At 38.3% G+C, this 14,912-nt stretch overlaps 1 protein-coding gene across 21 annotated transcripts in view; it reads right to left on the bottom strand.

Annotated features, from left to right (window-relative positions):
- PARD3 (par-3 family cell polarity regulator) overlaps nt 1–14,912 on the bottom strand; it is a 573,907-nt gene that overhangs the window by 252,816 nt on the left and 306,179 nt on the right. For all 21 annotated transcript variants that reach the window (XM_018057066.1, XM_018057067.1, XM_018057053.1 and 18 more), the window contains 2 exons: nt 5,586–5,677; nt 3,287–3,370 (listed from right to left, as the gene is read on the bottom strand). In XM_018057066.1, coding sequence (XP_017912555.1) covers nt 3,287–3,370; nt 5,586–5,677 — 176 coding nt within the window. The remainder of the gene's footprint in view (nt 1–3,286; nt 3,371–5,585; nt 5,678–14,912) is intronic.

The following is a 14,912-nucleotide window of genomic DNA, read 5'->3' as shown; positions in this document are numbered from 1 at the left end:
TTAAATAAGGAGGTTATGTTTGACATTTAAAATCAAGAGGAAATGAAATTATATGTGTGAAGTGAAAATTGATTTCAAGGTAGCGAAACTGTGAATAAAGAATTCTGGGTGGGGATCAGCTAATTTTATATTTTTGAATAAAATACAGGATGATAACTAGAGAAAAACAGAGCATCAAGGGATATCAACATAGTGTCTCCTGTGCAGCCACTAGTCTCCATTTTTAATACCCAAAGCAATGGCTGGGGTAGGGGAGCCACAAGCCAGTTGTCACTAAAGAACATTCAACCCACTCTAGAAAATGGCCTCTGTAAAATTGATCCAGCAGAATCTTTATTCAAAAAACTTCATTAACCACAGGCCAAAATAATACTGAATACATAAGTAGCTTTAAAAATTTCTCTAACATTGACTTCACATTTTTTTCCTATTTCCCTGAATACTTCCTTGATATTTGAGATGTTTCGCATCAAGTTTCTTCTCTGTAGGATGTGTGATTCCAGTTCTGTACTGTTCCTTAAAACTTTCTGACTTTGAAATGGAAATCAGAAAGCAATACTGACATGTATATGTCACTTTTAGAAAAATGAGTATTCAGTAAGTGTTATTCAATTAATTACATTTCCAAAACTGAGAGGGGGCCAAGTATGACTGGAATTTTGCACAAAGAAACTTATTCTCAGAAATTTCAACTTATATCCCACAAATATGTATTCTTTTATTCCCACTGGATAATATATGCAATTTCTTCACGAGTTCCACTTAATTTCCTCCTTTACACTATTCTGCATTGCTTAATTTGCCCTCACAGTCACCATGGAGCTGATGTAGCTTCCCCTCACAAAGTGTCATCTCAATTAAAATCATCTTCTACAACAAGCCAGCTTCAGTTACCTAATTCAGACAACCCCTCCCCATCAACTCACAATGTCGGCATTTATCACATAATTATAATAGTGTGAGTTCCTGGCTATCACTCCGTCTTGACTGCACATCCCTGGAGAGAGACCATGTCCCATCCATCCTTGTTTCCCAACACCTAACACAGGAACCGTCACTCAGTAATGCTTGGGAAGGTTTCTGACAGACTGGGAAGAATGTACTTGTCAGCATTTCTGAGAACAAGGGAGATGGGTGTGTCTGGCTCCTGAAGATTGGCGGCTAGGATTCTGGAGGAGCCCTCCTGTTGCTCTCTGCATTTTCCGCCTCACTCCAGAGAACCAGCAATGTCAAGACAATGAGGAAGCTCAAAGACACATTACAGGTGTTAGGGGGAAAAAATTCTGCTCCGTTTTCAAAATTGCTGATGCCTAGAAAGGGTTTATAAAGAATCTCATTGTCTTAATCTCTTTGTCCCTTGTACAAGAATGCTGTACAGGATTTTCTTCATTACACTGCCAAATCAACAGGGATTAAAAATGACACCTAGTTCTGCAAAGGGATCCTTGTCTAGTTGAATGAGTTCTGTATATCAAAATGAAATGCCATGGTAACCAGTAAAAATACCTTCCACTGAATTAATCTGCAGTAGATTAATTTTTCTATCTTACAGTTTTTTTGCTTTAGGCTTTTTACCTCTTTTATCCCAATATCCTTTCACACAATGCCGTAGAATATGTGTAATAAATGACAGAAAATAGCATGCTTGAAATATTGGTTCGAAGCTGGTCTATACACAATTAAGTCTCAGTTGTGATGAGTTATATTCCACAAGCAGTAAAAGACACACTAGTATTGGGAAGCTATCATTCATGCCTTTTACCCTCTTAGCTTATTTTTCTACTCATGAAATAAATGGAAAAGGGATTTAACTTCTCAGATCATTTAAGATTATAATTTTTAAAGGAGATAAAGGCAAGGGCCATTTTGAAAACAACTGAGCTCATTTAAATGAAAGTTCTTTGATGAAAGTTCATTGTTTCTCTAGAGTTTTAAAAAAAGAAGAAAAGAAGGGAAAAAAGTAAAAGTGGTCATAAGTCTGTGAATTTAACACCCCGCTCTCAATTCCAGGAGAATTTCACATCTTGTTAGATAATGCTCACTTTCAAGCCTCCTACTCCAGCAGAGTTCTAGGTAAATCAATGCATCAGCTTCCAGACCTTCCATAAAGCATGTGCATTACCAGAAACATGAAGTCTGGACACAGCACGGTCAGGAACATACACTAGGAAGGTGGTACAACTGTTCAAACACTTATTTTAAAAAATTAAACAGATAATTCAGTCACATGCCTGTAATTGACATTCCAATGTCTCTTACAACATACTAGATGCTTATAATTCTTCGGCAAGAGTTGAAAGAATGTTCTATGTTCTCACTCGCTGGCCTAAGGCGACTTTCCAGCTCCCTGTTTTCTTTTCCCAGCATAAAGGAAGTTTAAAAATAAATAGATAAAGGGATAACAATAAAAGAAAGACGTTCAAACTAGAAAGCCAAATAGATCATAACTATGTTTCAGCTGGTAATAACTAAATAGGTAAATAAGAGAGGATGAGATTAAACCTCAAAGGTTACTGCCTCTCCCCAAGCCCCAGGAGGAGGCAGTATTTCATGGATGATGAAAGGCTCATCAAACATTTGATTAATTGATGTGATTAGCTGCAAAATCAGTTCTTAGTATTTGAATATGTATAAAACAAACAATAATTCTTTCATTGAAAACAAGCAGCAGGGTAAAAGAAACTCATTTAACATTTGACATTTTTAAGGATACATGTTCTATGAAGTAATGAAGTCATACTAACAAACAGTGCAAAACTGTGCCATTTGGGTGGGCAGATTGAAGAGGAGACACAGATCACATGGGAGGAAATAAATCTATAGCTTCTCTGACTTAAAAATTTTGGAACACAATTATAAAAATCATTAAAAATTAAAGAACTAAACAGACATATAAACAAATTTTCAATGAATCATTTTCTATGTTATCCAGGTAACTGATACTGGATACATGTTTTCCAGGAAAATGCTTGAAGAACTTCCTTACCTTTGCACATTCAGCTGGAGTTCTGGCAATAAAGGCTATCATCAATTTGCAGCGTAGTAAAATGTTTGCATGGATGTGATGAACAATAAAATTATTAGAATAATTTAAATGCCCGATTTCTTCATCAGCCTAAGTGCTTTTGTGATTATGATGCATACGTGTGAAGGAAGGCACGGTGGCCCGCAAATGAAGAGGCTTCTATTAAGCATACACTAACTCAACACTACTCTACATCTGAGCATAAATGAAGATAAAACACTGTACATTATGATTCAATTAAAAACCTGCAAGATACGTTACCTGCCGCCTCGAGCACTGAAAGGCACTACATGGATTCCCAGAGGCCCTCCATCGTTGGGGACTTGTACGAGCTTTACCATATCACTGTGAGACAATGATGAATGAGGGAGCATGAACATGTACTGTCACAAACCAAAACCAAACCAAACCAAACACGAAGCTGCAACGGCACAGACACACGGTAAACAACAAAAGAGACAAAACAAAAATTCCAAGGGGCACACACGCATATACATTCACATTCTGGAAGAGAAGCATGGTGATGAAAGCACATTCAACACTACATACCGGCACGCTAGTCTGATGGCATGGGAGGGGAGCAATCATCAGAAATAACTACATTAAAAATCACCCAGGACATTGCTCTTCTGTATACTCCAAGTCCACATTTTGTAATCAGATCTCTAGACTTGCACTGAAAGTTTCCCATTCTAATATCTAATCAAGGATTACGAAGACTAACGGGCTAAAGATGTTTCCATTGCACAGCACTTTATAATTTACAAAGCGCTTCTGAGCAGGTCATCTCATTGATCCTTCCAATAGTCCAGTAAGGGCACAGCTCTGCCCCTGCAGGTAGCCGTCCAGATAGGATGCCACCACCCTTACTCCTAACACCGTACCTGCTGTAAGCTCACTGCTCATGCCGGTGACACAACCCCAGTGGGCACCCATGAAAAATCGAACAATTGCCTTAAGAGTGTTTGTAATTGAACTCTAAAAGTCTTTACACTATTTATATAAAGTTACATGACTTCATTTGCAGGCATTTACTACATAACTACAGTACTTTAATATGAATATCATAAGCCCAAATTTACTGCAAATTGGTGTAACCTGGAGAATGTAAATTTTCTAAACCATTTCAATGAGATTTCACTTTCTTTGTTGGTATTTCTGTGGGTATGAGCACGGCACAGAAATCTAAACAGTACTGATCCAATGATCAATATTTGGAAATACTATTTCAACTAGATATTAGGTATCTAGTTTAAGGAAACCTGGACAAACATAAGTAACTACCAACGGACTTGATCAGGATCCCAGGACAGTTCTTATGCACTGGAAAATGCCAATACTTCAACTGTATGCCTTAAATAAAAACCTGAGGTAATCTTATGTACTATAAGTGCCCTGGTTATGTAATACAAAGACTCAAGAAAATTAAAGATTGGAATATCAAAAAAATCAAAATTGAAAATATGTATATAGATTAAATCATATACACTACTTAGGACATTAGTTAATATCCTAATTAGCTAAATTAAAATTTTGTCATATTGCAAAATATTTACTAAAGTAATACTATTTACATGGATATTTAATTTTTTAATGTTTTCATAGAATGTCCTAAGATGCTATTTCAGATATCATTAATAGCATTTGAACATCTATTTAATGTCTGTTTGTCAACTAAGGATAGTATGGTATTTTTAATACATATATTTATTTCACAATGTTTCTCAAAAGAACTACAACAGTACAAATATTTCTTAAATGTAATTACTTAGAGAGCACTGGGTGCTAAATATCCAAGTATAATCTGATTTGGGAGCTGTTTAATTTCACTGAGAAAATTCTTATAACCCCTTCTTGGAAAACCAAGAAAAGACAAAATTCAGAGTCTAATTATTAATATCACCACCCCCAAACTTTTACCCAAAGTCAAAGAAAAAATTTAGAAAGGGCTGCTCTAAGGTAACTCAGACAAAGTCTTAAAAACATCTTCCATTCAAACCTGACGTTATTTAAGATAATTGCAAAGTTGTGACAATATATGAAAGCTTTTCTTTGACCTTTGATACTTAAAATCATGTTCAAGGTCCCTAACCTCTTATAAGGTCCCCATCAAATATCTTGACAGATTCTATTTCTTCAAGCCAATAAAACACATACTAAAATGACTAATGCTTACCTGATCCAGCTAGTTTTTCAAGTATGTCTACAGTATCTTTGTCAACTTGGCAAAGTTGAAAAACAAACAAAGCACTGACATACGAAAGCAAACTGAGAGCAATGACAGTGCCGTGAGCATGACAAACGCTTTCAATCAAACACTGCTTCAGACTATCATTTAATGGTCTTTGCCAAGGCATGGAACCCAGCAGGAACCTGTGAACTTCCATGCTGCAGCTCTTACATTATACCACTAACTCAGTAGATGAAAGATGCTCTTTGGAAAACAAACCAGTGCAAAGCGTGTTTTGAATAAGCACAGACATTCCGCATGCCATACGCTTTCGGAATACTTGCTGCCATCAGTGAAGCTACAACTTAGCTGAAACTGTCAGTAACTTACTCCAGAGAGAAGTTGGGGATGTTCTCCACACCAGTGTCGGCATGGCCCACGGGTTCTACGCGACTGCTGTCCTCCTCTGCGACATCCTCATCCTAAACGGAGAGAAGCACACCCCGGGTCAGGTTTATCCTTAGAAAGCGCATGAGAAGCAACTGGATAAAACTGGAGTCTAACAGGCATTATGATCACGTTAACTACATCTCTCGTCTACTGAGGATGACCTTTAATGATAACATGGGTTTGAACATGTGAAAAGTTGTATTTTAAAGCAGTAAGCCTCCCGAGTTAGTATATCCCAGGGGGTAAACAAGATGCCTCTGCAATAAGGAAAGAAAACATTAGGACTTATACCTATGTTAACTTCTTATTGTTTTTACTCCACCTTTTGGTATATTTAATGCGTAAAAATCAGACCCAAGGTAGCGGAGGAGACAGACATGCACTCATCTTCTCATGTGAGAATACCAAAATTGTAACTAGCCACTGAACAACCACCAACAACCATTGTAACTAGCCACCAACAACCATACAGAAGAACCCACCGAAAAGAGATGCCCCACAATCAAGGGCAACGGAGAAGCTGCAACAAGACGGTAAGAGGGACGCAATCACATTTAAACTCAAACCTCATACCTGCCAGAGATGGTTGGAGGGCACAAACAGAACCTGTGTGTACCAAGACCAAGGGAAGGAGCAGTGACTCCCACAGGAGACTGCGGCAGACCTGCCTTTGAGTGTTTGAGGGTCTCCTGCAGAGGCATGAGTCAGCAGTGGCCTGCCACAGAGACAGAGGCTCTAGCAACAGCAGTCCTGGGAGTCCCAGGGTATGGCATTAAGTCATCTTGAAGGAGGTGACCATTAGCTACACAATAGAGCCGCCAGGTGGGTGAGTCACAAACTGGAGAACAGCTATACCAAAGAAGTTCTCATACTACTGGGAAAGTTCTAAACCTCACAACCGACTTCTCTCACACCTGTACGTGACTGCTGGGAAAACCGTACCTTTGACTATATGGACCTTTGTCAGCAAAGGGATGTCTCTGCTTAATACAGTTTAGGTTTGTCGTAGCTTTTTTTCCCAAGGAGCAAGTGTCTTTTAATTTTATGGCTGAAGTCACTGTCCCCAGTGATTTTGGAGCCCAAGAAAATAAACTCTGTCACTGTTTCCATTTTTCCCTCATCTATATGTCATGAAGTGATGGGACCGGATCCCATGATCTCTGTTTTTTGAATGTTGAATTTTAAGCCGGCTTTTCCACTCTCCTCTTTCACCTTCATCAAGAGGCTCTTTAGTTCCTCTTCACTTTCTGCCATTCACGTTGTGTCATCTGCAAATCTGTTGCTGCTGCTGCTGCTGCTGCCAAGTCGCTTCAGTCGTGTCCAACTCTGTGCAACCCCATAGATGGCAGCCCACCAGGCTCCCCCGTCCCTGGGATTCTCCAGGCAAGAACACTGGAGTGGGTTGCCATTTCCTTCTCCAATGCATGAAAATGAAAAGTGAAAAGGAAGTCACTCAGTCATGTCCAACTCTTAGCGACCCCATGGACTGCAGCCTACTAGGCTCCTCCATCCATGGGATTTTCCAGGCAAGAGTACTGGAGTGGGGTGCCACTGCCTTCTCTGCCTGCAAATCTGAGGTTATTGATATTATACACTGGGTGTCCTTGATGGCGCAGCGGGTAAGGAATCTGCTTGCAATGCAGGAGACACAGATTCAGTCTCTGGGTCAGGAAGATCCTCTGGAGGAGGAAATGGCAATCCATTCCAGTATTCTTGCCTGAAAAATTCCATGGACAGAGAAGCCTGGCAAAGGGTCGCAAAGAGTTGGACATGACTGAGCGACTAAGCATACATTCTTGCATGCATACTGCTGCTCTGAATATATTACTACAATGTTACAATATATGAATAAATGTACATTATACTGGGGACAGATATTTAACATTTTAATAATCCAAACAGTTGAGACCATTATAAATCTTAAAGATTAGCAAAGTTTTCAGTTCAATTGTCAGTTCCCTAGTTCCTATTAACATAGGTTGTCAAAATGAACATGAAGTTAGTACAATCCTAGACTTAAACACTTCCTCCTGTGAAATGTCACATAAGGTTATCCTAAGCCTACTGACCGATCATTTAGAGGTAAAGGCAGTGAGATCTTAGCCATGAAGAACGACTTCTGTTTACTTCAGTTACGAAGGACCAGGTGCATGAAAAGGGACAAAGAGTAAGCTAACCAACTCCCAGCATTGCACTCTTCCTTTCAGAAAGGCAGAGTGTTAGTAAAAAAAAAAAAAAATTATATTCCAACATGTTGTAGAAATTGAATAAATATGCCAGTGCTTCAAAAAGTACATGTGGAATAAATGTGACAGTTCATAAAAGTAAATGAAATGTCACCCAAGAATATACCTCTCTTTGTCATCTTGTCCACCGTCTTTTCACTACGCAGTTCGCTAACAGTGATGTTGGCTTTGCAGGATCATCTAAATAAGGATAAACATGTCTGATGACATCAACGGTTTTATTATCTAAATTAGAATACTTAGAAAAGACTCAGAATCTCCAAACACAGTGGCTCACGTGGGCTTTACTTTGGCTCCACAGTGTCTTACACCCAGCAGGTAGTATGCAAGTATTTGCTAATGAAAACAAAATCACCCTCAGGAATCTCTGGGGTAATATGCTTCCAAATACAACTCAATAAAATTTATTTAATTTACATCTTGGAGGTTTATGTGTATAATTTACATACCCATAATTTGTTAGGTTTATCTTTTTCTACTATATAAACTTGACAACAGTGAGCTTATATATGAACTTATTAAACCACCTAATGAGGGTCTACCATTACAGAAAAATTGCATATTTCTAACTCATAGTATAAATGTATAAGCCATTAACAGAGACATCAATCAACAAAATGATAAGCAATGGCTCTAAGTTCAAGACAGAGCATCAGATGATATTTCAAGTCACTAAGGCAATATGAAGGCAAGGTAGTTGCTAATGCTCAGTTGCCTCTGAGTCCAGCAAAATAAGAAGCTGGATGTGCCGAGCTCTTCTATGAGTTTAGATAGACTCCATGCATCCTCAATGGTGGAGCACTGCGTGAGGCCAAGCTACTTGAAGAGTGATGATCCTGTGCTTTGAGGGGCTCTGCTATGTCCTTCTTAGTCATTTATCTCCTTTAAGCACCATTCAGTTCAGTTCAGTTCAGTTCAGTCGCTCAGTCATGTCCGACTCTTTGTGACCCCATGAATCACAGCACGCCAGGCCTCCCTGTCCATCACGAACTGCTGGAGTTCACTCAAACTCATGTCCATCGAGTCAGTGATGCCATCCAGCCATCTCATCCTCTGTCATCCCCTTCTCCTCCTGCCCCCAATCCCTCCCAGCATCAGAGTCTTTTCCAATGAGTTAACTCTTCACATGAGGTGGCCAAAGTATTGGAGTTTCAGCTTTAGCACCATTACATAATACATTTCAAAGGTGAACCAGCATCTTGAACCTGCCTAAGAGTCACACTCAGAATGTAAACAACAAACTCCCAAAATTAAGCTTTTCCATTGGGAGTTGGGATAGAGAGGAGAGATATATACACAGTAGTATATAAATCACATGGAAAACATACAAATAGTTTATGGGTTATGGACATTTAGTTTCAGGATTCATTAATAATTTAAGCACTGCTGAAACACCACCACGATATACAACTGGCAGAAACACCTATGCGGCACTGGGAAATAGCCACATAAAGGAAATGCCCCAAACTAGAGTGATGAAACAGCAACTAATAATTGACACATTCACTGTTCCCACAGTGGCCATTATCAGGGCCCCAAGAGCATGGAGAATATTATTTCATGTCACTGCATATGGTGTTCACTTATTTTGCAAAATTCACTACCCTGAGGCTGGGCTGCAGTTGCTGTGGGAACTACAGTTTCTGAATGTGTACACACCAACTCCTATACTGCTTTATTTTGTTGTTTTGTACTTTTAAGAGCTGCAACTGAACACAGTCACTTTTAGCAGGAGTTCTACACTGAATTCCATTGTCACCATAATAAATAAAGCTCGGTTATGACCTATGCCAAATCAAGATGGAAGGCCTAGAGTATTAGTTTAAACTATGCAGTGTGAAGAAAATTTTTCAGGTGAGTCAATGTACTTTTTGTCCTATCCCATCTATTTTACAGTAGAGAATAGTGGTTAAGAGCTCAGTTTCAAAAATTAAACAGACCTGGATGTGAAAAGTGAGTGTGCCATCTGCCAACTTTACATCCTTAAACAAGTTATATACCCTTTCTGTATTTCTGTCCCTTCTTCTGTAAACTAGGAACTATAAAACCATCTAATTCTTCTTAGGATTACTGAGAGGAATAAGTAAGATAAACCCACGTCACAAATCATAACACAGTACCTGACACGTGGTAATGGACAATAAATGTTAGCTGTTATTGAAATGAGACACAGTGAATACATGACATATAAAACATACCTCAGTAATTGTTTTAGGGTAATGTTACACAACTATAAGATATTTTAAGAGTATATATTCACCCTTTCATACTTTATGCCTTGTAGTAAAATTTAATATTAAACATATTACCCACTCAATTAAATACAGAATGTATCATATACATTTTAGAAAGCTGCATAAAACCCATAATTTCTTGCACTTTGCTGTATACAAAGTACTTTCATCATAAAAGGGTTTCAGAATGAGAAAACATATCAAAAATTATAAACAACTAAATGCTGTGTTGCTGTGGTTGTTCATTCACTAAGTCGTGTTCGACTCTGTCACCTCATGGACCATTAGCATGCCAGGCTCCTCTGCCCTCTACTATCTCCTGGAGTTTACTCAAATTTTTGTCCACTGAGTCAGTGATGCTCTCTAACCATCTCATCCTCTGCTGCCCCATTCTCCTGTTGCCTTCAATCTTTCCCAGCATCAGGGTCTTTCCTAATGACCTGGCTCATCACATCAGGTGGCCAAAGTATTAGAGCTTCAGCTTCAACAACAGTCCTTCCAATGAATCTTCTACAATCCAATAAATGGCAGGAAAAAGAAAACACCACAGGTTGCTAGTTGAGGAAATTTTCAGAGAAGGGACAGATGTGAAGACCTGTGACGGGGCTGTGATTCCATCCTGCTTGACAGCTCTAAGTTAGCCTGCCACATAGCTTCATGGGTATCACAGAGGACACCTTGGTTCAGAGACAAAGGACAGTTCATTACAGCAATGGCATCAGCCAGAGTATCTTCCATTTGTGTACTGATTCCTAAGCTAAAATTCTCAAAGGCGATACGAAGAGGGCCCGGGACACTGGTCTACACAGGAGAAACTGAGCCCAGGGAACTGGAACCCTTTACACAAACAGTTTGCATGCCTGCTCACTGCTTTGAAGGGAGACACCATGTCTGTCTTCCAAGGTTGTTTGCTCTACACATATCGTTGAAAGAAGAGTGCAGCACAAAGGCCTTCATTCTCAAGATGTACAGAAATGCAAAAGAACCATGGAAAATTATCTCCCAATAACAGAATTTAATCTGAGTGTCGCCAAGTGGTAGCATCTGTAGGCCCCTGGGGGAGGGCATGGCAACCCACTCCAGTATTCTTGCCTAGAGAACTCTATGGACAGAGGAGCCTGGCGGGCTACAGTCCATGGGGTTGCAAAGAGTCAGACGCAACTGAAGCGACTGAGTACACACACACAGCGTTTGTATGATCGCTAGCAAACTAAAACTGGGAACATGATTAACACATGCTCTATGATAAGAATGTCTTTTGAACAGTAAAACATTAAATTCTACTACATGAAATAGTTAAACCATCTGTATCAAGGGGAAAACATATTTTTCAACATAGAACAATATGACCAACCAAACAAAAACAAAAATCAAGTATGAAAAAAAAAATCAAGTATAAAAAAAAGTATAAAAAATCAAATATAAAAAAAAGCAAGTATTTAAAAAAAAAAATCAGACAAGCAGTCTTTACTTCCCCTGGTCCCTTTCCTATCAATTTATTTTTGGATGTCTTCCAGTAAAACCCAGAAAACTCAATGAGACAATGGACAGAACCCAAGGTAAGTCCAGAATATGGTGACAGTCCAGAGAAGATTAGAGCAGCAGGACACAGAGGTCTGGGAAGTCCGTCTCCATGAGAAAAATCATAATAATAATTACTCTGATATTTTTTAATATTTGGGAGATATTTTCACAGACCTGATAGAGAATGACGGGGCAGGACACAGATTAAAGATAGAGACAGAGAAAACAAACCAAATTGTCAAAATGCCAAAGCAATTAGCTCCAAGAATAGCGAAGGAAAAAGTGTAAGAAAGGAAACATAATCAGAGAACCCACTCAGCTAAACTGTGAGCAGTTCTCACATCGCTATATAATGTGACACTGGGTATTGATTCCACTTGGAATTTTCATGTAACAAGACTTAGGGGAGGGGTATCTGGAAGGTAAAAGTGGCATTAAAGGGAAAACCCCATCTTCCATAATGACAAAGCAAAAGATGTTAATCGCTTGTAACCACAAAACAACAACATAAATATTTTATTCAGAAACATGGAAGTAAATACCAGAACCAACCAACATCTGCATAGATTGGGAGTTGCTGCCTCTAGGGAGAGGGGCTGGGGGAACACAGAGAGTGCTAGTTTTTTCATTAAATGCCTTCGAGTATGCTGTATTTAATTTTAATTTAAATCTGGCACCAGGTTTACTTCAAATAATAAAAGATAGGAAACCCAACGAGCCAGGAAGGCAGTATCGTGGTCGTGTCCCTGGCAGGTGCCTTCCTGGAAGATGCCCACGAACTTCTCCTGTGGGTCCCCCAGATGACAGTTCAGTTGCACAGGAAGACACTTATAGAGGCTGGATGCAGAGTGCTACCCTGGCTCAGGAGACTCCTGCCTCAGAGAAGCCAGTATGCCTCATGACATCACCAAAGGGACAGCTGCTTGTCAGATATTTACAGTTTTTCCAGTCCAGATACAATTTACCAATCAGAATAATTTAATTACCATACAAAGATTGTTCACGGAAACCTTTATCAGGTTTCCAGGAAAAGGGAACAAAACAAAACCAAAAACCTCACCAAAGTTTATACTCTTGGGAAGAGGGGGAAATAATTTTTGTTAACCCTTTATCTGTGATATAATACTGATCTAAGCCATGTTTTTAAGATGGAAGAGTCAAGTAGTAAAAGGAGAGAGAAAAAAATGAAATTAGGCTAAATCTGTAATTATCTTTTTAATTTTAAAAATTATCTAGTTGTATTTTATCCTTCTTGGGCACTAAATATTTTCTCTATATTCACAGATTTTTGTTAATGACATCATTAACAAAAGTGGATACTATTACAAAATAGGACAGAATTGGTAGTTAGAACACTTAAAATCTGAATCCTGCTTCCATCATTCATACAAGAGGATAAACTTTGTAATCGGTTTGTTTACAAAACAAGGAAAATTGTCTGTTTTATGGAACACAATAAAAATTTACCCAGAAAGCAATCACCTGCATCTCTGCATTCACACTCTTGAGTTCTGAGGATATAAATATTTTGAATAGCTATTACTTTAAAGAAAAGCCTACAGTTTCAAGAAATAATTTACATACTGTCTAAATGTTTTTTAAAAACTTAAGTTATACTTGCTTACTTAAATATCCGGCATACCAATCTGATTTTTATGTTTAAGAAGCAGAAAGGAAAAGAAAGTTCTGATGATATCTTGCTTAACAAATTTATAATATTCTTCCTCAAATGTTAATTATTTTTCATGTAAAATAATGTAACCAGTTCAATTACACTGCTACACAAATGCTCAACTAAATGATCTTTTTCACCTTTTTGGAGTTTTGGAATTCCAAAATTTTCCAAACTTAATGAGAGATACATTAACTCTTAGTGAGCCATAGCTTCCAGAGAAAGTATTTACTTGAATGTTGACAGTATGAATTAAACCACTTTGGCGGATCACATTTGGTGGAAAATAAATTCTGAGGGGAATCTGTTTTCAAGTCCCCTGAGTATCACAAATTGGATTCCAGAAGGCTTTTGTGTTAAGGTTGCCACTATTTGATTAATTAGCCTAATCCCCAGGGAAAAATAATTTTCCATCATATGTGGAAAACAATTGAAAACATTTGAGTGGGCGGGGTGGGGGGGCGGGGATTTCACTGCTGAAATGATATAAGCAAATTTCTAAAGAAAGAAAATCAGGAAATGTGTAACATAATTTTATTTAAAGATCATTGTACTCTACTAGAGTAAAGTCACTTTAAAAAAAAAGAATTAGAAAAGACAGTACTAGATACTAAGCAAGACTTTTAAAAATAAAACTGTCTTCTTATATTATAGAGGGAAAATAATAGCTCTTATACCTCTAAAGGCAGTGCAGTTTATCTTAATATAAACTTGCTCCATAGAACTCCAGAGTTCAATGTCAAATAACTTTGGATTAAATGAAGAATAATTCAGTACCTGTGATGCTGAATATTATATGTGAGTTGCCCACCCTCAAAAGGATGCCTAACACTCTCATCTCAAGTTAATACTGATCAAATGGAATGGCAAACACAGTCCTGAACATAGTCCATGAAATTTCCATTTCCCACAGAAATGAAACATTTCCTGTCTTGAAACATACACAACATGACTCCACACAACCCAAGGCAAGAGAAGAGTCTTTTAGAAGAAGAACAGATGGTGCTGATTTATGAAGCTATCTAACCACAGAGAACAACAAATAGTATGTATCTTTGCACCTGTTACATGCACAGTGGAATCCTGAAATTAAGTTTCAAAATCTAAGCTTGCTTCTTATAGATTATTAGAGTTACTGGGGGTGGAGGACTCCTATCAGGCATACTTAGTCTGATATCCAGTCATATGCAGGAATCTTCCTCCACAATTCCTGTGCTCCAAGACACACAAAAGAAGCCTTACTAAGTATCACTGGGTTCAGTAACTAACTCCAGCATCCCACTTGCCTGACTCCTAACATGTTTATCCCAAGACTTGACCACTATCACCACTTCAACAATATGGAAGTCATTTCTTTTGCAGGAAGTAGCTCTCACTGCTCAGATTCCCTACCACACACCAAAGGCTAAGTGTGCCCATTAGTTGACATGATTTTAACCAGCGTAATCAGTCTGGTTCAAGTGTGGCTTCCTTATCAGACTAATATCCATTGGATTCTTTTGAACATTTCCAAAAAAAATAATTTATGGATTGTAGAAACATACTGATTTTGTGATATGACCAATTTTGCTGTTCTCAGTTCAGTTCAGTT

This window comes from Capra hircus, chromosome 13 (genome assembly GCF_001704415.2).
Source record: "Capra hircus breed San Clemente chromosome 13, ASM170441v1, whole genome shotgun sequence".
NCBI lineage: Eukaryota > Metazoa > Chordata > Mammalia > Artiodactyla > Bovidae > Capra > Capra hircus.
Note: the sequence above shows the minus strand (reverse complement) of the source record. Positions and strands in the feature narration are given on the sequence as shown.